The following is a 26,334-nucleotide window of genomic DNA, read 5'->3' as shown; positions in this document are numbered from 1 at the left end:
AAAGGACTAGAATACACGTGCTTTGTGAGCAGTAAATATATAACACTTTGCAAGTGTAGAGCTTAATTTTCTGGTTACTAACTTTATTGGTGTATGTAGCATTAGGATACTTAAAAACAGTTTGTTGGTTTTAGTTATGCTTAAATATGGATACCTTTGGTGTAAAATTTGAGTGAGCACTGCAATAAATGAGCTACTTCCTTCATTGTTAAATTGTGGAGGGGCTGGACTATGTTCAGAATTTGTTTTTGATAAGTCCTTAAAACTGTTAACACACTTGCATGTTTTTTCACCTTTATTTACCTAAGGTGTTGTCACCTTGAAAAGGTAGTGAATAATTACCTTTCTAGCCGCATGTGTGTTCCTTATTTATAGTTAATGATAAATTATGTCTTTCCTATGTATGAATAAATTTATTTCATAAATGTTAATTTGTGTGGTCTGGAGATTGAGAGAGGACTTTATAACAGCTCTGGGCCTGTGCTTCGGGGAGAGGGGAGAAGTGTGAGCCTTAAGAAAGAAGGTTAAATTAGGTAAAGAAAACAAAAAGAATAAAGCACTAACCCCTTTAGGAAGAGTGTTCTCACTGTCCACCGAAACTCAAAAGTTGAGTCACTCTGTATACACATCAGGCTATTTTGGCTTTTACATTGTCTTTAAAAGAGAAGCTCCTATTCTATTCTTTCTTCTCCCAAGACTCCATATTTTACTTCAAGAAGCTGTTCAAAGACTCCTGCCACCCTCCGTTTGAACCGATAGACTGATCTTTTCTCATATTCCGTCCTAGTACACCTTCTTTCTGGTGAATCCCTTTAGATACAGAGCCCAAGCCATCAGAATGTGGTAGGATACCATTCTGTGACCAACTTACTCTGTGACCTCGTGTTAGCAAGCTCTAAACCTTTTCTCTAGTAGAACTTGAAGGACAAAATTCTTTAATTGATCCTAGATTCTTCTCGAAGATTGTCTGGCTTTCATTTCAATGAATGTGTAATTTATGCAACATACATTGACTGTGTATAATACCATAAGCATGGTTCAGGTTCTTGGGAAATAGATAAATATAAGTCCTAGCCTTTCAGTTATTCTAGCATAACTGTAGGAAGGAGGGGGAAGGTTCATATATGGTTTTAATATAGTGTAGTGAGTGCTGTAATACAGTTGTGAACCAAAGTATGAGAGTAGAGATGAAAGAGTGATTAATTCTGCTCAGGATGACATGCAGTTTCTGTGTTATGAAGTATACTAGTAGGAGTTCACCAGGTAGACAAGATGGGGAAAGACATTCCAGATAGAGAAAATTGAATGAACAAGCAGGAATGCACCAGACTTGTTTAGCTCAATTTTAGGTCAGTATTTCAGGGAAGTAGGGTAGATGGTGAAGGTCCTTAACCACAAGGTTAGAAAGTTGGGTTTTAACCAAAATACTTTTAAATAAGGCACTGAGGCATCAAATTCATATACTGGAAAAATTCTGGAGGCATTGTAGAAGTTAAATTAGAAAAGAGTGGGTTTGCAAACAAGGACATTAAGATTTATTGTAGTAGTCTATGATTCTGGTTCTCAAACATAGTGGATTATGTAGGGAATGTGTTAAAAATACAGATCCCTCAGCTCTTTACCTTGAGTTCTTAATGTCAGTTTTATGTTTTTCAATTCTTGTGTTTCTGGTTGTTTCTTTTTCAAATCTGCTATATCACTTTTTGCAGTTTACAGTTCCCTGCTGAAATTTCAAGCTTGGCCTTTATCTCCTTAAACATAGTAAGTATAGTTTTTATAGCCTGTGTCTGATAATTCCAATGTCTGGAAATTCTATAGGTCTGTTTATATTGAATATTGATTCTGCTAGTTTTTGTTAGCAGATGCTATTTTATCTCTGTGTGTGCCTGGTTACCTTTGCTTGGGTGCTGGATGTATATTTGAAACATCATATGTAGAAAACAATTTGAAGTACATCTTGGTTACTTCCAAGTTTTATCAACAGTGAATAAAGCTCCTATAAACATCTGTGTGTAAGTATTTTTGTGGGTGTAAGTTTTCATTTCTTTTGGGTAAATACCAAGGAGGCTGGTTGCTGAATCATATGGTATTTTAATTTTGTAAGAAACAGCCAAACTGTCTTCCAAAGTGACTGTACCATTTTGCATTCCCACCAGCGATGAATGAGCATTCCTGTTGTTCCATATCTTCACCAGTATTTGGTGCTGTCAGTGTTTTGAATTTTGACCATTTTAATAGGTGTGTAGTCATATCTGATTGTTTTAATTTGCAATTCTGAATGAACATGAATTAGAACATATTTTCATATGTTTACTTGTCATCTGTGTATGTTATTTACTGAGGTGTCTTTTCTGACCTTTTGCCATTTTTAATTGGATCGTTCATTTTCTTATAATAATAAAAACAGAACTCAATAGAGTTTTAAGAGTTCTTTGTATATTTAGTATAACAGTCCTTTATCAGATGTATCTTTTGCAAGTATTTCCTCCCAGTCCATATCTGGTCTTCTCATTCTCTTGACAGTGTCTTTCACAGAGTAGAGGTTTTTAATTTTTATCAAGCCCTGCTTCTCAATTATTTCTTTCATGGATTGTGCCTTTGGTGTTGTATCTAAATAAAGTCATCACCATACCAAAAGTAATCTAGGTTTTCTCCTGTCTTCTATAGTTTTATAGTTTTTTTGTTTTACATTTAGGTCTATAATCCATTTTGAGTTAATATCTGTGAAGAGTGTAAGTTCTATGTCTAGATCCATTTTTTTGCATGTGGATGTCCACTTGCTCCACGCCATTTGTTGAAAAGACTACCTTTGCTCCATTTTATTGCCTCTGCTCCTTTGTCAAAGATCAGTTAACTGTGTTTATGTGGAACTGTTTCTGGGCTGTCTGTTCTGTTCCATTGACTTCTTTGTCTAGTATTTTGTCAACACTGCCCTGTATTGATTACTGTAGCTTTACAGTAAGTCTTGAAGTCGGGTAGTGTCAGTCCTCCAACTTTATTCTTCTTCTTCAATACTGAGTTTGCTATTCTGGGTCTTTTGCCTCTACATATAAACTTTAGGATCACTTTGTCAATATCCACAAAGTTACTTGCTGGGATTTTGATTGGGATTGTGTTAAATTTGTAGATCAAGTTTGGAAGAACTGACATCTTGGTAATACTGACTCTTCCTATCCATGAACATGGACTGTTTCTTCCTTTAGTTAGTTCTTCTTTGGTATCTTTTATCTGAGTTTTGTAATTTTCCTCATGTAGATATTGTATATATTTTGTCAGATTTGTATCTAAGTATTTCATTTTGGGGGATGCTAATGGAAATATTAATGTGTTTTAAATTTCAAATTCCATTTTTTATAGCTGGTATATAGGAAAGCAATTGACTTTCCTAATATCCTGCAACGTTGCTGTAATTGCTTATTAGTTACAGGAGTTTTTTTGACTGTTCTTTCAGATTTTCTACACAGACAAGCCATGGCATCTGAAAACAAAAACAGTTTTATTGTTTTCTTTTCCAATCAGTATACCTTGTGTTTCCTTGTCTTGTTGCATTAGCTAGGACTTCCCATACAATGTTGACAAGCAGTGGTGGGAGGGGACATCCTTGCCTTGTTCCTGATCTTAGAAAACTTAGAGTTTCTCACCATTAGATATAATATTAGCTATAGATTTTTTGTAGATGTTCTTTATCAAGTTGAGAAGTACCCCTATATTCCTTCTTTAATGAGGGTTTTTGTCATGAATGAGTTGAATTTTGTCAAATGCTTTTTCTGTATTGATATGGTCTTGTGATTTTTCTTTCTTAGCTTATTGATGTGATGGATTACATTAATTAATTGTCAGATGTTGAGCCAGCCTTGCAGACATGGGATAAATCCCACTTGTTCATGGTTTATAATCCATTCGATTTGCAAATATTTCATTGAGGATGTTAGCAGCTATGTTTCTGAGAGGTATTGTTCTGTAGTTTTCTTTTAATGTCTTTGCCTGTTTTAATATTAGGGTAATGCTGGCTTCATTGATTAAATTAGGAAGTATTCCTCTGCTTCTGTCTTCTGGAAGAGATCATAGGGAATTGGTATAATTTCTTCCTTAAATGTTTCTTAAAATTTGCTGGTGAAGCCATCTGAGCCAAACTGCTTTCTCTTTTGGAAGGTAATTAATCATCAACACAATTCCTTTCCTCCTTCCTTCTTTCCCTTCTTCCTTCCCTCCTTCTCTCCCTCCCTTTCTCCCTTCTTCCTTTCATTTTTTCCAGCTTTATTGGGGGTATAATTGTTGATTCAATTTTTTAAATAGATAACAGGACTGTTCAGATTGTCTCTTTCTTCTCTGAGTTTTAACAGATTGTGTCTTTAAGGAATTTATCCATTTCCTCTAAGTTATCAAATTTATGGGCATCTGATTGTTCATAATATTACTTTAACGTACATCAGATCTGTAGTGAGGTCCCCTCTTTCATTTATGATATTTGTAGTTTGTGTCTGCTTTCCCTCTCCCTCTCTCCTTTCCCTTCCTCCCTCCATCCTAGAGTTTGTAATATGCATTTACAGCTAATCTAAGCCCACTTTAAAATAACATTTACCACTTCATGTGTAGTGTAAGTACTTTATAATAACAAAATATTCCTAATTCCTTCCTTCCATCCCTTGTGTCTTTGCTGTCATTCATTTCACTTATACATGAGCATGCTCTCACACACACACACACACACACATATGTAACTGAATATATCATTATTATTTTGAACAAACTGTTATCTGTTGGATCAGTTAAGAATAATAAAAATAAAATTTTTATTTTACCTTCATGTATTTCTTTCTGATGCTCTTTCTTTCTAAAAGTTTCTGACGTGTCATTTTCCCTCTCTCTGAAGAGCTTCTTTTAATAGATCTTGAAAGGCAGATCTGTTGGCAACAAATTCTCTCAATTTTTTGTTTGTTTAGAAAAGTCTTTTTTTCTTCTTTTTTTTTGAAGGATAATTTCATAGGGTACAGAATTTGAGGGTTTTGCATTTTTTCTTTCAACACTTTAAATATTTCTCTGTACTCTCTCCTTGCTTGTATGGTTTCTGAGAAGTTGAATGTAATTGTTATCTTTGCTTTTGTATAGGGAAGGAATTTTTTTCACCTCTGGCTTCTTTCAAGATTTTTTTTTCAATCTTTGATTTTCTGCAGTTTAAATATGTTATGCCTACATATAGTTATTTGGGCATGTTTCCTGCCAAATTTTGTGTTCTGAACTTCATGATCTGTGGTTTGGTGTTGACATTAATGTATAGAAATTCCTGGTTATCATTCCTTCAAATATGTTTCTACTCCATTTTCTCTCTAGTTGCTTGCTGCAACTAGAGAAAGCCCACACGCAGCAATGAAGACCCAACGCAGCCAAAAATAAATAAAATTAAATCTTTTTTTAAAAAAGTTCCTTTTCGCCTCCTACTGCTGGAAGCACAAGGAGATTTTTCTCTGACATACACTGTGAGTACCTGATAGAGTTCCTGGAGGTAAAACTTGCAAAAAGTATGTGGGTCTGGGATCTCTTGGAGTCTTAGCGCTCAGACCTGTCGACATTGAGCCTCTAGCAATTTGTCAGTTACAGTTCAGGTTTTCCTACCCTGGCATTGATTCCCACAGAGGTTTCTTCATAGGTTTCTGCTCTGGTAAGTTGTGATTCTCTATATCCACCTATTTCTCTAATTTTGGAGCAGCAGTTTGCCCTGTGACCTCATTTCTCTGAGGAATCTAAGAAGAGTTGTTGATTTTTTTAGTTTGTTCAGCTTTTTACTTATTGGAGTGGGTTGGCAGCTTTTAAGCTTCTTACGTGCTGGAGCAGAAAACAGAAGTTGAAATGCTAGTACTTTGTTAAGGATTTTTGCTTCCATTTTCATTTGAGATAATGGCCTGTAATTTTCTTTTAATATCTTTGTCTGATTTTGGTATTGGGATAATGCTGAAATCATTGAATGAATTGAGAGTTTTTTTCTTCGTCTCCATTCTAAAAGTATTTGTGTAGAGTTAGTATTTTTTCTTCCTTAAATGTTTGATGAAACTTGACAGTGAACTTATCTAAGCCAAGATTTCTCAACCTCAGTGCTATTGATATTTTAGGTCTTGTAATTTTTGTTCTTGGGGGCCTTTCCTGTGCAGTGAAGGATTTAGCAGCATCCCTGGCCTCTGCCCAGTAGATGCCAGTAGCATCCCCTCACAGTTGTGGCAACCAAAAATGTCTCTAGATGTTGCCACATATTCCCTGGGGCCAAAGTCTACGCCAATTGAGAATTACTGACATAAACCAGGTATGCAGGGGAGACTTCCCTGGTGGTCCAGTGGTTAAGACTCCACGCTCCTAATGCAGGGGGCCCAATTTCGATCCCTGATCAGGGAAGTAGATCCCGCATGCTGCAATGAAAATCCTGAAGATCCCGCGTGCTGCACCTAAAAAAAAAAAGATACTGCATGCTACAACGAAGCTCCTGCCTGCCACAACTAAGACCTGGTGTAGCCAAATAAATAAATATTTTTAAAAAACCGAGTATGCAGGGGCTTTCGTTGTTATTGTTGAATAGCTTTTTAATTATAAATTTAATATTTTAATTGATATAGGGGTATGACATTTTCTATTTTTTCTTTTTTTCCCCACATCTTGATTGGAGTATAATTACTTTACAATGTTGTGTTAGTTTCTGCTATAGAACAAAGTGAATCAGCTGTATGTATACATATATCCCCATATCCCCTCCCTCTTGAGCCTCCTTCCCACCCTCCCTATCCCAGCCCTCTAGGTCATCACAAAGTGTCGAGTAGATCTGCCCACTAGCCATCCATTTCACATTTGGTAGTGTATATATGTCAATGCTGCTCTCTCACTTCGTCCCAGCTTCCCATTCCCCCCCTGCATCCTCAAGTCTGTTCTCTACATCTGCGTCTTTATTCCTGCCCTGCCACTAGGTTCATCCGTACTGTTTTTTTTAGATTCCATATATCTGCATTAGCATACGGTATTTGTTTTTCTCTTTCTGATTTACTTCACTCTGTATGACAGACTCTAGGTCCATCCACCTCACTACAAGTAACTCAATTTTGTTCCTTTTTATGGCTGAGTAATATTCCATTGTATATGTGCCACATCTTCTTTATCCATTCATCTGTCGATGGACATTTAGGTTGTTTCCATATCCTGGCTATTGTAAACTGTGCTACAATGAACATTGTGGTACATGTATCTTTTTGAATTATGGTTTTCTTAGGGTATATGCCCAGGAGTGCGGTTGCTTGGTCATATGGTAGTTCTATTTTTAGTTTTTTAAGGAACCTCCATAATGGCTGTCAATTTACATTCCCACCAACAGTGCAGGAGGGTTCCCTTTTCTCTACACCCTCTCCAGCATTTATTGTTTCTAGATTTGTTGATGATGGCCATTCTGACCCGTGTGAGGTGATACCTCATTGTGGTTTTGATTTGCATTTCTCTAATGTTTAGTGATGTTGAGCATCTTTTCATGTGTTTGTTGACCATCTGTATGTCTTTGGAGAAATGTCTATTTAGGGCTTCTGCCCATTTTTGGATTGGGTTGTTTGTTTTTTTGATATTGAACTGCATGGGCTGCTTGTATATTTTGGAGATTAATCCTTTGTCAGTTGCTTCGTTTGCAAATATTTTCTCCCATTCTGAGGGTAGTCTTTTTGTCTTGTTTATGGTTTCCTTTTCCTTCCTGTGCAAAAGCTTTTAAGTTTCATTAGGTCCCATTTGTTTATTTTTGTTTTTATTTCCATATCTCTAGGAGGTGGGTCAAAAAGGATCTTGCTGTGATTTATGTCATAGAGTGTTCTGCCTATGTTTTCCTCCAAGAGTTTTATAGTGTCTGGCCTTACATTTAGGTCTTTAACCCATTTTGAGTTTATTTTCTTTCTATTTTTTCTTGAGTCAGACTTGGTTAACTTACATCTTTTAAGAGATTTTTACATTTCACCTCTGTTGTTGGATTTATTGGGAAAAAATTGTTAATAATATTCTGTTTTTATCCTTTTAATGTCTACTGGTGATGTGATATGGATACAGATTGTCTCTCAATACATTCCTGATTTTAGAAATGGTATCTTCTTTTTTCTTGATCAGTTTTGCCAGAAGTTATCAGTGTTACTGATCTTTAAAAATGTATACCTCGGGGGGCTTCCCTGGTGGCGCAGTAGTTGAGAGTCCTCCTGCTGATGCAGGGGACATGGGTTTGTGCCCCGGTCCGGGAAGATCCCACATGCTGTGGAGCGGCTGGGCCCGTGAGCCATGGCCACTGAGCCTGCGCGTCTGGAGCCTGTGCTCCGCAACGGGAGAGGCCACAACAGTGAGAGGCCCGCGTACCGCAAAAAAAAAAAAAGCATATACTCGGGCTTCCCTGGTGGCTCAGTGGTTGAGAGTCCGCCTGCCGATGCAGGGGACACGGGTTCGTGCCCCAGTCCGGGAAGATCCCACATGCCATGGAGCGGCTGGGCCTGCGCGTCCAGAGCCTGTGCTCTGCAACGGGAGAGGCCACAACAGTGAGAGGCCTGCATACCACAAAAAAAAAAAAAAAAAAAAAAAACCGTATACCTCTTTTGTTTCACTGATTTTTACCTCTTTCTCTGTTTCTATCTCATTTATTTTTGGTCTTTATTATTTACTTTCCTCTTGGTTCAAATTTGTTTTTTCTAGTTTTTTAAGGTGGATCATTGATTTTAGACCTTTTATCTTTTTAATATGTGGATTAAGCTATATATTTCCCTCTATGCTTTAGCTGCATTTTACAAGTTTCAGAATTTTCATTTTCATTTGATTCAAAATACTTTCTCTCTTATTTCTTTTGTCATGATTCTTTGGAAGTGTGTTGTTTTAATTTTCAAATATTTTAGAATTTTCCTAGATGTTTCTGTAAATAATTTCTAATTTAAGTCCATTATGCTCATACAGTATACATTATGAAATTTTAGTCTTTTTCAATATATTGAGACTTATTTTATGTCCTAGATATAGCTTGTCTTAGGGAATGTTCCTTGTGTCCTTGAAAAGAATGTGTATATTCTGCTGATGTTGGGTTAGTGTTGTGTAAATGTCAATTAGGTCGTGTTAGACGATAGTGTTGTTCAAGTCTTGTATACTTTTGCTGATTTTCTATTTGTTCTGTGAATTACTGAGAGAGGAGTAATAAAGTGTCCACCATAATCTACTTGGCTATTTCTCCTTTTGCTTTTTTTTTTCTCTTTTTGTTTTGAAGCTTCGTATTTATGTCTTCTAAATGAATTGACTTTTTTACCATTAATGTAATGTCTTTTTTGCCCTGGTAATGGTTCTTATTATGAAGTTTTTGTCTAACTTTAATTTAGCCACTGAAGCTTGCTTTCACTTAGTGTTTACATGGTATTTATTCTTCTATCCATTTACTTTTTATCCATCTTCATATTTAAAGTGGTTTTTTTTGTATGTAGCTTATATTTGGGTCTATGTAGGCAGTCTAATACTCTCTTCTTTTTAAATGGAGTGTCATTTATTGGTATGACTTGTTTTAAATTTACTATCTTGCTACTTCTTTTCAAATTGTCCCATCTGGTCTTTGTTTCTTTTTATCTCATTTCCTGCCCTCTTTTGGATTAAATGAGTTTTTTAGTACTCCATTTTATCTCCACTGTTAGCTTATTCAATATACCTTTGTTTTAGTTTTTCAGTGGTTGCTCTTGGCCAACAGTTCTCAAACGTTTTATTTTTACAACTGCTTTGGATTCTGTGTATGAAGGATCTCAAAGAGTTCTTGTTTATGGGGATTGTTTGTCAATTACTACTGTACCCAGAATTAAAACTGAAAGGATGAAGTATTTATTAATTCACTTAAAAAGTGAAATTGGCCATCCCTTCCCCCCTCCCCCTCCTTTTTTTTTTTAAACTGTGAGTGCATGTCATGAAGAACACAGTGATTAGTAGTACAGTTTGGTGTCTCTGCCTTGATTTGTGCTAGGGCATCAACAGTTTTATTCAATATTGCTTTAGGGGTTTCCCTGGTGGCGCAGTGGTTGAGAGTCTGCCTGCCGATGCAGGGGACACAGGTTCGTGCCCCGGTTCGGGAAGATCCCACATGCCGCGGAGCGGCTGGGCCCATGAGCCATGGCCGCTGAGCCTGCGCGTCCGGAGCCTGTGCTCCGCAGCGGGAGAGGCCACAACAGTGAGAGGCCCGCGTACCGCAAAAAAATATATATATTGCTTTAGCAAAATTAGTGCTAATGTCAACACATTGACAAACTATTAGCACTATTAGGACTATAGTTTTGACTTCGCAAACCTCATGAAACCATCTCTGGGACACTGTTGAGAACTGCTGCAGTAGGGCTTATGATATTTATCTTTATCACAATCTATGCTCAAATAATGTTATACCACTTTGAGCATAATGTAATAACATTACAACAGTATACTGCCTTTCTCTCCCTTCTGATTTTGTGCTGTAAGCCCCTCAATACACTGGTATTATTTTTGCTTTAAGTAGTCAGATATCCTTTTAAAAATGACTTTTATATTTTTGTCTCTTATTTATGTCTTTTCTAAAATGTTTTCCATATTTACTATATTTGGTGCTTTTTATTTCTTTGTGTAGATTCATGTTTTCATATGATGTATTCTTTCTGCCTGAAAGATTTCCTTTAAGATATAGAGCAGGTCCACTGACAACAGATTCTCTCAGGTTTTGTTTGTCTGAAAACATTTTTATTGTGCTTTTATTTTTCAAAGATAGATATTTTTTTTGGTATAGGATCCTAAATCAACAGGCTTTTCCCCCCATTATTTTGTTATTTTTTTTCTTCCAGCAATTTAAAGGTTTTTCCATTGTCTTCTGACTTGCATAGTTTCAGGTGAGTCTGAGCATCCAGGTCTCTCCTGAATAACCTATGTATTCAGTGAAGACTTTCCATTCTGGTTGGTGGGAATATGAATACTTCTCAGCCATGGGTGAGCTCTGGAAACTGTTTTGCTTACCATCCACAGTAATTGTTCTTCCCCCAGAAGTTGTTTTTTGCCCAGCCTTGTAGTGTTTCGCCTTACACATGTGCAGTTTGGTATTCAGCTAAAGACTCAAGAGGACTCCTGTGCAGATTTCTGGAGCTCTTTCTCAATGGAGTGCTTTTCTGCTACTCTGGCCCACAAATTCTGGCCCCCATTGACCATTCCAACTAACAGCCAGGCTTTCTTCAAGTTTTCCCTTCCTGCACTGGATGTCCAGAACTGCCCCCATGCATAATAATGGGATGATCGATAGGCTCACCTTGTTTATTACCCCTTTGGGATCCCAGAGGTTGTTTTCAGCAAGAAAGTTGGTATGAATTACCCAGTCCACCAAGTGGGAATCTACCTATCTTTCTGAAGAATTTTTTTGTCCAACACGTATGTATTAGTTTTAGGAATGTAGATGAAAACCAAATACTTACTTGTTTCTAATTACATATTCAATTCACATATATAATAATATATTAAGAAATAGTGTCTTTTTATTTGGATCTGTTTGCATACATCTTTGATGTCAGTATGTTCAGTGGTATGTTCAGACCACTTTTGTGGTCTTTAACCCCAGAGCACATCATCTTCACTTACGTCAAAGTTGTAGGAGATATAGTGCTTTTTAAGTGTATTATCTTGTTACTAAAATTTTGTCTCAAGCCACAGGTTTCCAGATGCATTACATTTTTTCTTTTATTTGTTCTATAAGTATAAAATTATGATCTCTACAACCTAATCTCTTCCTGTATTGTTCTTTAAGGTAATGTTTAAAAGGCTCTTTATGATAGTTTGCAACTGAATGGTTATATCTCCGGGAATCCTTCGTTACTTTATGTCCATTTTCTTCCTTTCCTTCTCCAATTTAACAAAGCCACAACAAAAAAACCTATTAAAAAAAAAAATCACCTTCCAGGGGCTTCCCTGGTGGCGCAGTGGTTAAGAATCTGCCTGCCAATACAGGAGACATGGGTTTGAGCCCTGGTCCAGGAAGATCCCACATGCCACAGAGCAACCAAGCCCGTGCACCACACTACTGAGCCTGTGCTCTAGAGCCCGCAAGCCACAACTAGTGAGCCCGTGTGCCACAACTACTGAAGCCGATGCACCTAGAGCCCATGCTCTGCAACAAGAAGTCATAGCAGTGAGAAGCCCGCGCAGCACAACAAAGAGTAGCCCCCACTTGCTGCAACTAGAGAAAGCCTGTGTGCAGCAATGAAGACCCAATGCAGCCAAAAATAAATAAATAAAATAAATTTATTTTTAAAAATTATAAAAAAAAAAGTCACCTTCCAAACTAGTGTTGACTGAGATAGTTTCAGGGTAATGCACCTTCTCCAAATAGTGCTTTGCTGTTCAAATTAATAGAGAGAAAGCACCCATAAAATGAGATGTTGTTAAGCAAATGTGCTTTCTCTTTTCTAAGAGATTATTTTGAGGAAAAACATCTTTTTCGTTTATGTGAATCCAGTATTTCTTTGCCTTGGAATTGTAAGTAATTTTTTCTACTTTATGCTTGTGGAGATGACAGCAATTGCCAACCATCTTTTGATCAGACTTAGAATTAATTGCCTGTTTGACTCAAATTTTCTTACAGTAGCTAGAATAAATTATCCTACAGATATTTGCCAGCCTGCCCCTAGCGCTGGTTTCACCTTCTGTTCTAGTTACCCCAGTTAAAGTAAACATTCCATAGAACAATATTTTGAGTGGAAGATGAAGAATAAGTTAAATTAAAAAAAGAAACAGGCTTCATTACAGTATCCCATAAAAATACGTTCCCTAAGTTAAAAGAAAAACTAAATGCCTCTTAACCTTTGGTAGGTAGCTCCCAACAACTCATGAAAATAAGTCAGTTAAAACTGACCTTTGGAATTCCCTGGCGGTCCAGAGGTTAGTACTATGCGCTTTCACTGCCGAGGGCCTGGGTTCAATCTCTGGTTGGGAAACTAAGACCACACGTGCCGCGCGACATGGCCAAAAAATAAACCAACCGAACAACAACAACTGACCTTTGTTGGCAGGAAATGAGGTAGATCGATGTGATATTTTCAAACAGTGATTTGCTATAGCTAGCATTATTTACTGATTTCCTTGGACTATGATATTTCCAATTGCTTTTTAATATTGTAAAGTTTCTTTATAACTTATAAAATTATCGATTTTTTTTCCTTATTAAACTTCTATGGAAGGAATATACAGGGGATTTTTATGACATGACCCACACGAATTTAAAGTGAAAATGACTTCAGGAATTTCTCCCATGAGATATTATTTGGTTGTATTTTTAAATGAAGTCTTATTATGTATATCAACTACTTATCAATAACTTGAACACTATTTTCTCTCTCTATTGCCTTCGACTCATCTAAGAATTATGTGATTTTCCTCACCTATAGGGATAGGCCCTAATTAACTTTAACTCATTGATAAAGCTTATTTTTCAGGTCATTGTGATTGCGTGTTGAATGGGGTGTTTCCTGGGACCTTCCAGGAAGGATGCTTTCTTTGTATTTTGTGAGAGTTATTATTGGAAGAGCAACTAGAGGATCTTTGAAAGTTATGCTATGAGGATGTGACAACTGGCTTTGCTACAGTCATTTCTCTGAGCAGCAAGCCAACCTCCAGATGAAGCCCACACATGGAGGAGGGCATAGCTGAGAGAGTAGTAGAGAAGTGGAGTCTCTGATTGGTGCTGTGAACCTCTTGGTCAAACAGAGACCACAGTTAGCTAAATATATGGAATATTAGTCCTATAGTCTGATACATTTGCCTGAATGTATTTGATATCACTTTGTGATAAATTTTGAAAATACTGATATTTAATATTTTACTACTTCTAATATAATTTGTAATTTTAATCATGTTAGAAGAGCACCTTAAGTTATTTGGCACATATTTAAGTCATTGAAGGTGTATGAATCTATCCTACTTTCAGATAAGTATGGATTGATATCATGTTTTAAGCTTTTAAAATAATTATTCTCTAGAAATTTAAAGCATTTTTATGCTAAGCATCTGTGATAGAAAATACTAGAATACAGCTTCTTTTCTCTCTCATGTGAAGAATATTTGAGTGACAATTCTGTATAAAGCTCATTTGTAAGGTAGATACATAAATAAATGATATTTATGTACTTTTGTCTTGCCTTTCTTATTAAACGTGTACTTATTTAGTTAATTTTTAATAAAAGACTTTTCATTTTTTGTTCAGACTTTCAGTGGCTCTCCATTTTGTTCATCATGAATTCCAAATATTTTTGCCAGTGAAAGGCCCCATAATTTAGCCTATACTTTATTTCTCATCCTTTTTCATATTCAGTGAGATTAATGTGTTTCCCTAATCCATGCCTTCGCTTGCTCCCCCTGGCATGTTCTTTCCAATCCTTTCTGTCTATCTAATTAATACCTATCATTTTTGCCCCAGTTCTGATCCCAACTCTTCAGTAAAATCTTTGTGAGTTATCCACCGTGACTATAAAATGATCTCTCTTACAAACAAGCTACTTTATTTCTTGCAAGAAAAGTCAAACAGTACTGAATAATTTAAAGTAAGACAAATGCACTTCATTTCTAGTCTAAGCCTCCAGAGGAAAACCCCTTATAGTTCAAATTCCTTGATATTTTTCTATGTAAACTTGAGCATATATGACTTATTTGGTTATCACTTCTTTTTTTTTTTTTTTTTTTTGCGGTACGCGGGCCTCCCACTGCTGTTGCCTCTCCCGCTGTGGAGCACAGGCTCCGGACGCGCAGGCCCAGCGGCCATGGCTCACGGGCCCAGCCGCTCTGCAGCAATGTGGGATCCTCCTGGACCGGGTCACAAACCTGCATCCCCTGCATCGGCAGGCGGACTCTCAACCACTGTGCCACCAGGGAAGCCCAGTTATCACTTCTTTTGACTACCATATTGGAAAGTACAGTTCTATAGGCTTAATCATATTTGTTTGATTCTTCTTTTGGCAAGAATACTTCAAGAATGATGCTATGTACTTCATATTGCATCAGGAAACACATACTCTCTGCTGGTCTTTTAAAATAATGTTTAGATGGATCAGTGATTGAGGTATTGTTAGCTCGATCTTCCCATTTTAAAGTTCCCTATCAGCCTCTCACTGAATGATTTCATCTATCTCATTATTTTAAATTGTCATAGATGGTTACTTGACTGTCTGCTAATACATAGTAAGATAATAGATCGTTAAAAGGCCAAGCTCTGGAGCCTACCCTGCCTGCAATTTATGACCTTTGGCAAGTGACTGCACATCTTTGTGCCTCAGTTTCCTCTACTGTGAGTTAGGTGCCTCACAAGGTTGTTTCAAGGATTAAATGTGTTAAGTGTTTAAAACAGTGCATGGTACATTGTGACAGTAAGTGCTAGCTGTTATTAATATATTGATTTAGAAGTTTTTTGGGGGGTGGGATGAATTGGGAGATTGGGATTGACATATATACACTAATATGTATAAAGTAGATAACTAATAAGAACCTGTTGTATAAAAAAATAAATAAAATTCAAAAAAAGAAGTTTTATTTTGCTGTCTATGTACTGGCATTTGTTTGCATGGAACATGCTTTACTGGATAGTATTCATCGCATTCTGTCTGGCAGTGAGACCTGGTCACATTGTAGGAAAACAAAGTGCTGTTTAAGTGATAACAAACCTCATACGTATTTAGCTTCTATGGTTTTTAATAAGAAAAACATTAGCAGGAACGGGGATTTGTTATACTTGAGTTTGTAATGAAGAAAAGAAACATTGATCATAATTACATGTATATCCTAGATATTAGGAAAGAAAATTTCGAAAGAGAAAAAGGAATGAGTGACCCCATGGCTTTTGACACTGAAAGGCTATGCAGTTCTTTGAAATGGGAATTAATAAAAATGAACATACACAGTTCTAAATAATTTGAGAAAGAAGTCTCTAAAAATCCAATGCAGTCATGCAAAGGAACTCTCAGATTAACAGCATAGATTTATTAGATGGAAAGGGAGATGTAAAACTAAAGACAGTTATAAAACAATAGTACAAACCATTATAAACAGTGGCAGGAACCATAAAGTAAGCTTGAAGTTTATAGAAAATGACTAAGACAACATAAACTTTTTAAATGTGATATCAATAAGATGAATCTTCAACAAGATTATCAGATTTTTAAGAGGGATGGAATCATCAGTTCATATTTTGCAACTGTCAGATTCGGTAGGGAGAAACAGTCTTTGAGTTAGAAGAGATAATAATAATAAAAGAATTATAGGCCATGGTAGGAAAGCTGCTAATTAGTAAGTGAAACATTTGACCACTTTAAGTGCATTTAATTTTCTTCATTTAAATTAATGTCTTCTCTAGAAGCCAGTGAGCTCACATATCTGCTCATGAAATCACTGAGTAATCTTTGAGAATGTCATGGCAAATATATTTGTTATCTGGAGATGATCACACACTAGCTTGACTTTTTTTTTTTTTTAGAAAGGGGAAAATGTGGGTTCTGGAAATTACAAGCCATAATCTTGTTACTGATCTTTTGCAAATTTCTAGAAATAAATTTCAGCACAAGCTTATGAACATCTATGAAAAATATGCTCAAATGTGGAAATTTAAATGTGTTCACCAAAAACATATCATGTTAAATTAACTTCACTTCTTTTAAGAGAATTATCAATTCAATTGAATGAGAAAAATACTGTAGTAATAGTCTTTTAATTTTAGTGAAGTATTTGACAGTCTTTGGCTATATTTTTGGATAAGATATGTTGGTGAATTATTGTTTCAATTTAGAGTAAGTAGGTAGATTTATAGTAGTTAGATTCAGAGTAGGTTGAAATCAAAAACCGGTGTTTGATTAGAGGTTCAGTGTCACCCTTGAGAGAGATCTTCAGAGCATTACAGCAGGATTACCTATTTCTTGTGTCAACATTTCCATCATTGATCTTGGCTGAACGTTTAGAAAGTAGGCTTATCTGCTGTAGATTATTAAAAGCTGGACTTGGATAACTGATATCATGGAAAGTAAGCAGGAATATCTTTCTAAAACCTTACCTAATTAATCTAGTACATTTATATCTTCTCCTCTTTGAACATACTTTCATACTTTACATATAATATAAATTCATAGTTTATATTGCTTCAGGGGGAAAAAAGTGACTTTTTTTGTCTACCTGATCTTTTTACCAAATTAATGTATGAATTGTATACCTTATTATAGCATAATATCTTTAATGATACAGATTTAATAATGCAAACTGCAAATTGGAAAAGTTAGTTGCTGCATATGTATATTTTTGTCTACTCTAGGAATATGAAGCACGAACAGGGAGAACCTGTAAACCACCACCTCAGTCTTCAAGACGAAAGAATTTTGAATTTGAGCCACTCTCTACCACTGCCCTGATTCTTGAGGATCGACCGTCGTAAGTATTTTAGTGATCATCAGACACACTGTTTGAATTTTAAACTTTAATTTTTCTTATTATTATTTCATTTAAAAGATACCAAGAAATTAGATAAAGAAATGGGTTTGTTAGGGAAAATTATTTTTAATCCCAGAGATGAATCCTAACACTAATAGGGAAAAATTGTTGATCTCCAAGCTTTATGCATATTTTCTAGAAATCTCTATGACCCAGTGTATGAAACATAAAATCTTGGCTTTTTATATCTGTTCCTATTTCAACCTTCCTCTGCCTTATCTTTTTTTTTTTTTAATTGAAACATGGTTGATGTACAGTATTATGTTTCAGGGGAAAAAAAAGTGACTTTTTTGTCTACCTCATCTTTTTACCAAATTAATGTATGAATTGTATATATTCTGTATTATAGCATAATATCTTTAACGATACGGATTTAATAATACAAACTGAAAATTGGAAAAGTCGCTGCATAAGTATATTTTTGTCTACTCATACTACTACATAATTATTTGACATTTACATACATTGTGAAATGATCACAATAAATCTAGTAACCAACCCTCCCGATATAAAGTTATTGCAATATTATTGACCATATTCCTTATGCTGTTTATTACATCGTTGTGACTTATTTATTATATAACTGAAGGTTTGTACTGCTTAATCCTTTTCACTTATTTTGCCAATACACCCCCCGCCTTATCGTCACATGATAGAGCAGTTATTTTTCTTTTCTTGACATTTAATATGCACTTATGATGTATTTGTCCTTTTTGCCTTTTTCTTTTTTTTTTTTTTTTTTTTTTTTTGCGGTACGCGGGCCTCTCACTGCTGTGGCCTCTCCCGTTGCGGAGCACAGGCTCCAGATGCACAGGCTCAGCGACCATGGCTCACGGGCCCAGCTACTCCGCGGCATGTGGGATCTTCCCGGACCAGGGCACGAACCCGTGTCCCCTGCATTGGCAGCGGACTCTCAACCACTGCGCCACCAGGGAAGCCCTGTCATTTTTGCCTTTTATGCCATGCAACTACTGACTGTCAACCAGTTGGTTTACTGTTATTAAGAATATATTCTTTTTAAAAATATTTATTTATTTAGCTACGTCGGGTCTTAGTTGCGGCACGTGTGATCTTTTGTTGCAGTACGCAGGTTCTTCATTGTGGCATGCAAGCTCCAGAGAGCACGGGCTTCGTAGTTGCAGTACACGGGCTCTCTAGTTGTGGTGCACGGGCTTACTTGCCCTGTGGCATGTGGAATCTTAATTCCCTGACCAGGGATCGAACCTGTATCCCCTGCATTGGAAGGTGGATTCTTTTATATATATATATATATTTTTTTTTTTTTTTTTTTTTTTGGCTGCATCGGGTCTTTGTTGTTGCGTGCCAGGTTTCTCTAGTTGAGGCGAGCCGGGGCTGCTCTTCATTGTGGTGTGCGGGTTTCTCATTGCAGTGGCTTCTCTTGTTGCGGAGTATGGGCTCTAGGCGCGGGAGCTTGAATAGTTGTGGCACTCAGGCTTAGTTGCTCTGCGGTCTGTGGGATCTTCCCAGACCAGGGATCGAACCCGTGTCCCCTGCGTTGGCAGGCAGATTCTTAACCACTGCGCCACCAGGGAAGTTCCTGGAAGGCGGATTCTTTACCACTGGACCACCAGGGACGTCCCTCACCTACATAATCCTTTAAGAGTAAGGCTTTTTCCTTTCTTTCATGTCTTTGTTGACTTCTTCAGCCTTCAGTGAATTCTTTTACTTTCTGAATGCTTTTAAGACTTTCCTTTATGTGATTTTCATAAATTAGATTATGTTTGCTTTGGTATGGTTTTCTCATGTTCCATCTGTTTGGGGTCATTGAGCTTAATGTGTCTGTGCATTTATAGTTTTGCATCGATTTTGGAAAAATTTTAGCCTTCGTTTCTTCAACAGTTTTTTGTTCTGCCCTCCCTCCTTTCTTCTGAGATGTCCATTAAACGTGTTACTTGGTATTTTTCCATGTCCCATAGCTCATTTGTGTTTTTGGGGGGTATTCTTTCTCTCTATTTCATTTTGTATAGTCTTATATTATTATATCTTAAAGTTCACTTATATTTTTTTCTTCTGCAGTATGTAATTTGCTGTCAGTCCCATCTTTGGAATTTATCATTTTAGAAATTGTCATCTGTAGACATTTGGTTTGGATCTTGAGTTTCTCTTATCATGCTCCTGCTTTCTTCTACCTTCTTGAGTATATTTATAGCAGCAGTTTTATCGTCCTTGATTTATAATCCTGTTGTCTGACATTTCTGCTGATTGATTTTTTTTCTCATTATGGTTTGTATTTTCCTGTTTCTTTGCATCCCTTGTAATTTTTATTGGATACCAGCTATTGTATTTTTACATGGTTGGATATTGGACTTTCTTTTATTCCTTTAAATATTTTTTTGGTTTGGTATGCAATTAAGTTATTTGGAATTGGTTTGATCCTTTTGATATAAGCATTGTTAGGGTGCTTCCAGAACAGCCTTTACTTTAGGGCTAATTTATCCTTACTACTGAGGCAATACCCTAAGGACTCTATCTGATACCCTGTCTATTAGGAGGTCTTTCTACTTTGAGGGATCAGTCCAGTGTGATTTTGAGATTGTTCTGCCTATTTCTTGTGTTTCTTTCCCTGGCCACCACATAGATTAATTACACGCGTGCATAGGTCAGTGTTCAGGCAAAGCCTCTGCAGCTCCCTTCTCTCTGGTACTCTGTTATGCAAATTCTGGCTGTCCTGGGCTCCCCAACTTCAAACTCTATTTCCTCAACTCAGCAAGACTGGTGGGCTCTGTTTTGGCACTCTCTCCTACCACTGAGACCTGGAAACAGGCTGTTAGGTCAGGCATTTGCAGGGTTTCCTTGTTTATTTCCTTTCTCATAAGGACCACTGTCTTGTGCTGCCTGTTGTCCAATTATCTTTAAAACTGTTGTTTAATATATTTAACTCATTTTTCTAATTAATTAAGACAAGAGGATAAACCTGATCTCTCTTATTCCATTATGGCCTGAAACAGACATCTTAAGCTTTATTCCTCCCTGCTACAACATACCTGAGGAGTCTAACTCCAGAAGAGAAGAAGTAGAATGTATAATTTGAAAGTTTGTCACATACCTTTTCCACCTAGCCTGTTGAAAATAATTTAAAAATCTAATTCCAAAAACTGGACCTTATTATGACATATTTGGATATGGTAATATTCAAATGTGTTTCTTCTTGCATAGTCATGTATCTAAATCACTGCCTCTGTGATTTAGTTTATAAACCAAAATATGGTATATGCAAGTAACTGATTATCAAATTTTTATTCAGAATGGTATCTTAAATCTCTAGTAAAGTGGAAAGCATTTTGTTATAAAAATATACCTGCACTTACATTATGATCTAGGAATTCTGCTCTTAGGTATTTACCAAGAGAAATGAATGCAGATAGCCACACTTGAAATGAATATTTATAGTAGTTTTTATTCATAGTAGCACCTAACTGGAAACAATCTAAATGTCCATCCACATAGATAAATGGAACATTATTCACCAATTAAAAGGAATACATTACTAATACACAGAACAGCATGGATGAATATCAAAAATATGCTGAGCCATAAAAAGAAACAAAATTGAGTTATTTGTACTGAGGTGGATGGACCTAGAGTCTGTCATACAGAGTGAAGTAAGTTAGAAAGAGAAAAACAAATACCATATGCTAACACGTATATATGGAATCTGAAAAAAAAAAAAAAGTCATGAAGAACCTAGGGGCAAGACAGGAATAAAGACGCAGACCTACTAGAGAATGGACTTAAGGACACGGGGAGGGGGAAGGGTAAGCTGGGACAAAGTGAGAGAGTGGTAGAGTGTATATATGGACATATATACACTACCAAATATAAAATAGATAGCTAGTGGGAAGCAGTTGCATAGCACAGGGAGATCAACTCGGTGCTTTGTGACCAGCTAGAAGGGTGGGATAAGGAGGGTGGGAGGGAGGGAGACGCAAGAGGGAAGAGATATGGGGATATATGTATATGTATAACTGATTCGCTTTGTTATAAAGCAGAAACTAACATACCATTGTAAAGCAATTATACTCCAATAAAAACATAAAACTATATATATATATGTGCGTGTGTGTGTGTGTATGCTGAGCAAAAGAAGCCAGGCACAAAAGAATCTATACAAAATTCTTTAAAGGCAAGTGACTAATCTGTATTGATAGAAATCAGATATGTGATTGCTTAAGGTAGGAGGTAGGTAAGTATTAAGTGTAAAGGGGTCAAAAAGAAACTTTCTGGAATGATAAGAACATTCTATATCTTGATTGGTCTGTTGTTTGCACAGGTATATAAATTTGTCAAAACTCAACAAACAGTACTCTTAAAACATGTTTGTCCGTTTTGTTGTGTGAAATTATACCTCAAAAAAGTTGACTAGGGATTTCCCTGGTGGTGCAGTGGTTAAGACTCCGCACTCCCAATGCAGGGGGCCTGGGTTCGATCCCTGGTCAGGGAAATAGATCCTTCAGGCTGCAACTAAGACCTGACCCAGCCAAATAAATAAATAAATATTTTTAAAAAAAAAAAGTTGACTAAAAAAAAAAAACTATAGTAAGTGGGTTTAACAGATAACCTAGGATTATTGGCTAAAATTGGACATGTTTAAATGATATATAAACAAATATATATGATATATAAATTTATATACACACAAATGTATAACAAATATTAGCAACCTGGATTCTGATTCTTTTCTAAGATGCAGAGTTCTTTTCAACCTTATACTTTCTTTCTTTTTTTTTTTTTTGCGGTACTTGGGCCTCTCACTGTTGTGGCCTCTCCCGTTGCGGAGCACAGGCTCCGGACGCGCAGGCTCAGCGGCCATGGCTCACAGACCCAGCCTCTCCGCGGCATGTGGGATCTTCCCGGACCGGGGCACGAACCCGTGTCCCCTGCATCAGCAGGCGGACTCTCAACCACTGCGCCACCAGGGAAGCCCTTTATACTTTCTTAATGTATGAAATGTGAAGGTTGGGTTAGAAATTCTTTGTATCCAGCTATAAAAAGAAAAGAAGTCAATAAACTTAAGTTAGTCTTTTAAAAGTTGACGTAAAATTTGTTTTTCCTCAGAAATCTTCCTGCCAAATCTGTGGAAGAAGCTTTACGTCACCGACAAGAATATGATGAGATGGTGGCTGAGGCTAAAAAACGAGGTATAAAATTTAACTCCAATTGGTATATTTAATTTATTGGTATCAAAAGGAAATGAATTTCAGTAGGATGGAACATGGTGAAATTGACCAAGCCTGTCTTTAAGATGATGCTGATTTCTTATTTTTCTAACTAAATTTGTTCTTAAAGAGAAATAAAATGTCATTCTAGAATCACAGTTTTTCTGTAAGTACTTTTACAAAACTATTATGAGGAGAAAGGCAGCAGACTATCTATGAGAGACTCTGTAATTGTGTCATAAACCTGGGACTACTAGTATCTTAATTTATAAATGAAGATATTATTCATGAATCTATTCCTGAAATAATTTTTACTTGTTTAAAACAGAAATTAAAGAAGCACATAAAAGAAAAAAAATAATGAAAGAACGATTTAAACAGGAAGAAAACATTGCAAGTGCAATGGTAATTTGGATCAATGAAATACTACCCAATTGGGAAGTAATGTAAGTAAGCAGACTTTTCCTGAATTTCAGTCTGTCTCCAAAGGTCTCGTTTCCAATTTTGTATTTTTATGACTTCCAGCATGTATCTTATGTTTTAGCTAAATTATACTATTAACCAATGTTTGAAAGCTTTCATGCTTATCTCTGTGCTTTGCTTTTGTATATCCCTGTCTCTAATGCCTACTTCCCTTACTGACCACCCTCTGTGCCTGTCAGAATTTTACCTATCATTTGAGTCCCATCTGAAATGTTAGTTGATCCATGAAACTTCTAATTTCCTCAGTTACCGTATTTTCTTAATTCTAACATACCGTCTATTGCAAGATGCACTATTGATGTAATAGCAGGTTTTTTGGCAAAGAAAATGTTAAATGTGTACCTTCATTGTACTATGCATTTATTAAATGTTAACTATTAAAGTAGCTTCTAACATGCTTCTCTCATAATCAAGATAGTAAGATATAGATGATCTTTCCCTTCTGTGATGTCTCATTATACTTGGAGACTAATACACTTCTTGCCTTACTTTGCCTTTTAATTTTTGACAGTATTTTTACACATACCTTATTTTTCCTCTAGACTGGATGGTAGGAGATGTCTTCTGCAATGCCTAGTATAGGATGTGCATTGGGAATTTGTTGAATATTGTCACAGTGTGACAGATACTATATTAGGCTCTTTATACAAGTAATCACATTTGATTCTTATAACCTTTACTCCCATTTATCTTATAGGGAAGCTCAAAGTCAGAGAGGTTAAGTGATTTGCCCAGGGTTGTACAATTAATGGTTAACCAGATTTGAACTCAAGTCTATCTGATTTTAAAGCGCACACTTCTTTCAGTAGACTGTGCTGCCTCTCAAAGACTAGGGCTTTACCCATAGTAAATATGTTGTGATTTTGTTTTTGGTACTGAATTGGCAATGCGTTTTTATGTTCCTTTTATCTTCTTTTTTCATAATTGTCCCCATATTTCTGATTCTCTCATTGTATCCTTAGTATAAGTGGCAGTTGTAGAAGGCAGTTCCCTTTAAATTACTATATATTTTTTGGCTTTTTTTGCCTACATACATGAGCCCAAGAAAAGAGTGCATCACATACTTAACTCTCTGTGTTCTGTAGTCACTTGGTCATAGACTAGATAAACCATCATGCAACTAGTGTTTTTGGTATAAAAAGTAACTTTCTCCTTTTTTCTCCCCCTTTAATTCTAGGCGTAGTACAAGAAGAGTTCGAGAATTGTGGTGGCAGGGATTGCCCCCTAGTGTCCGTGGGAAAGTTTGGAGTCTAGCTGTAGGAAATGAACTAAATATCACTCCTGGTTTGTATTCTATATTCAGTTACTCCCACACATGCAAACAGCCATCTTCAGCGTTCCAAAGCAGATTAGTAGATTGGTCATTTGAAAAGGCCATATATGGCCATATACCATATGTGTCATTTTAAGAACATGCTTCATTCCCTACCCCCTTCTAAAACCTGGTAAGATTTAATAAGTAAGTTACTATATTTCATATTATATAAATAAGGTTTGTGGGTTTTCCTTTAGTTTACAGCCATCAATAATAATCTTGACATCTAAATATCTTAACTGTGGGTAACTTCAAAAACTTCTGGGTCAAAAAAAGACAAACTTCTGGGTCTAGGTAACAATAGGTGAATAAACATATACAAGGAAAAATAAAATAGTTGTGGAAAAGTTTCCTCTTTTTTCAAAACCATAAATATTGAGGGAAAGCTAGAAATTTCTTTTCCTATCTTTCTACCCAAACCAGTCATTTTGAATTTTTTTATTTAAAAATTTTAAAGTTTAAAAAACAAAAAGAAGTAAGATTCTCATTGTTTTTATTTTCTTAAGTTTCTTAAAACCTTTACGCATAGGAGTAAAATGTAGATAGGAGTAAAATGTAGTGTAGTTTTGATGAACTAAAAAAAATTACATACAAAAAGGATATTATCAGTAGGGTAAAATAATTAGTAATAAAAGATACTAATGGTCTGAGTGATAATGATAATGCCAGATAAAGGTACCACAGAAAGACTTAGGGACTCTAATATAATTAAATAATACATTGTTACTTAAAATTTTTTATTTACATATTTATTGAAAAACAGTCAAGCAATAGTAAAGTACAAAGTGCATGTTTCGTCCCCCTCTTCCACCCAAAATTCTGCTCTTGATCCTACTCTAGGTACCATTTAGCAATTTGGTGTATGTTCTTCCAGATCTTTTTTCTATGCACATAAAAAAGTGTACATCTACATATGATAATTTTTAAGCCTTCTCTTTTTCTTCCTTTTATTTTTTCCCACAAACCATCTGAACATCCCTCGATATCAGTGCATAAAAGGGGCACTTATATGTACTGTAGCTGCACTGTATTCCACGGTTTGGCTATAGTATAATTTATTTAACCATTTTCCTAGTGATTGCTAAATCAAAGACATATATGTTAAAACAACATCAGGACTTCGGTCCAGTGGTTAAGGCTCCAAGGTTCCAGTGTATGGGGTGCAGGTTCAATCCCTGGTCAGGGAACTAAAATCCCACATGCATGCAGTGCAGCCAAAAAATAAAAACAAAAAAAACAACATCAAGGTACCTGTCTTTTTTTACTCCTCAAAAGTGATTAAAATTAATGAAAATTACCCACATGGAGGATGACTGAAAATAATTTAGAAATATTTACCAAAAGCATCAAAAAATATAACCTTTGATGGATTTATTCCAGTTCTAACACTTTAAGTAAAGAAATAATCAGGACTGGTTTCAAAAGCTTTTCTACAAGGATATTCATTACAGCAATCAGCATTATATATAGTTGTACAGAATTTATAACAAAAATCTAAATGTTTATCTTTAGTCTTAAAAGTGATGCCAACTTTGAATAGCATGATCATGTATAGTTTATAAAATTGATTTTCACAAAAATCCTATAATGAACATGTCATTTTAACTTGACATTTTCTTTAATTAAAAAATTAGAATTTAAAAAAAAAATTAGAATTTAGGGCAAGAATTGAGTTTTAAATTAAGCCTAGAAAAGGTATTGTATTGGTTAAAGTTTTAGGAATCAGTTTTGCATATAGGTGAGATGAAGAAGTATGGGTGGCTATTTGAAGTTTTGTTTGCAGTTTTGTTTTTTTTTTGAGAACTTTGGCTTTACACTTTTAGGTATCCTGACAACTTAGGCATTAAAACATTGGTTAAGTTGGTATTAATCTTTTGT

General features: G+C 35.9%; 1 protein-coding gene across 3 annotated transcripts in view; it reads left to right on the top strand.

Moving 5' to 3' along the window:
- The window catches only part of TBC1D12 (TBC1 domain family member 12), a 95,585-nt gene that overhangs the window by 52,633 nt on the left and 16,618 nt on the right, over positions 1–26,334 (top strand). Inside the window, exons 3-7 of one of the 3 annotated variants that reach the window (XM_060286156.2) lie at positions 1,710–1,761; positions 17,306–17,421; positions 22,558–22,640; positions 22,987–23,104; positions 24,319–24,425. In XM_060286156.2, coding sequence (XP_060142139.1) covers positions 22,616–22,640; positions 22,987–23,104; positions 24,319–24,425 — 250 coding nt within the window. In that variant the 5' untranslated portion in view covers positions 1,710–1,761; positions 17,306–17,421; positions 22,558–22,615. Of the gene's footprint in view, positions 1–1,709; positions 1,762–17,305; positions 17,422–21,437; positions 22,443–22,557; positions 22,641–22,986; positions 23,105–24,318; positions 24,426–26,334 lie in introns of those variants that run through there. The other 2 variants (XM_030865142.3, XM_060286155.2) reach the window with 2 other exon arrangements.

The sequence above is a fragment of the Globicephala melas genome, chromosome 16 (genome assembly GCF_963455315.2).
Source record: "Globicephala melas chromosome 16, mGloMel1.2, whole genome shotgun sequence".
NCBI classification, from domain to species: Eukaryota; Metazoa; Chordata; class Mammalia; order Artiodactyla; family Delphinidae; genus Globicephala; species Globicephala melas.
The sequence above is the reverse complement of the archived record's forward strand: the minus strand, read 5'-3'. Positions and strand labels throughout refer to the sequence as shown.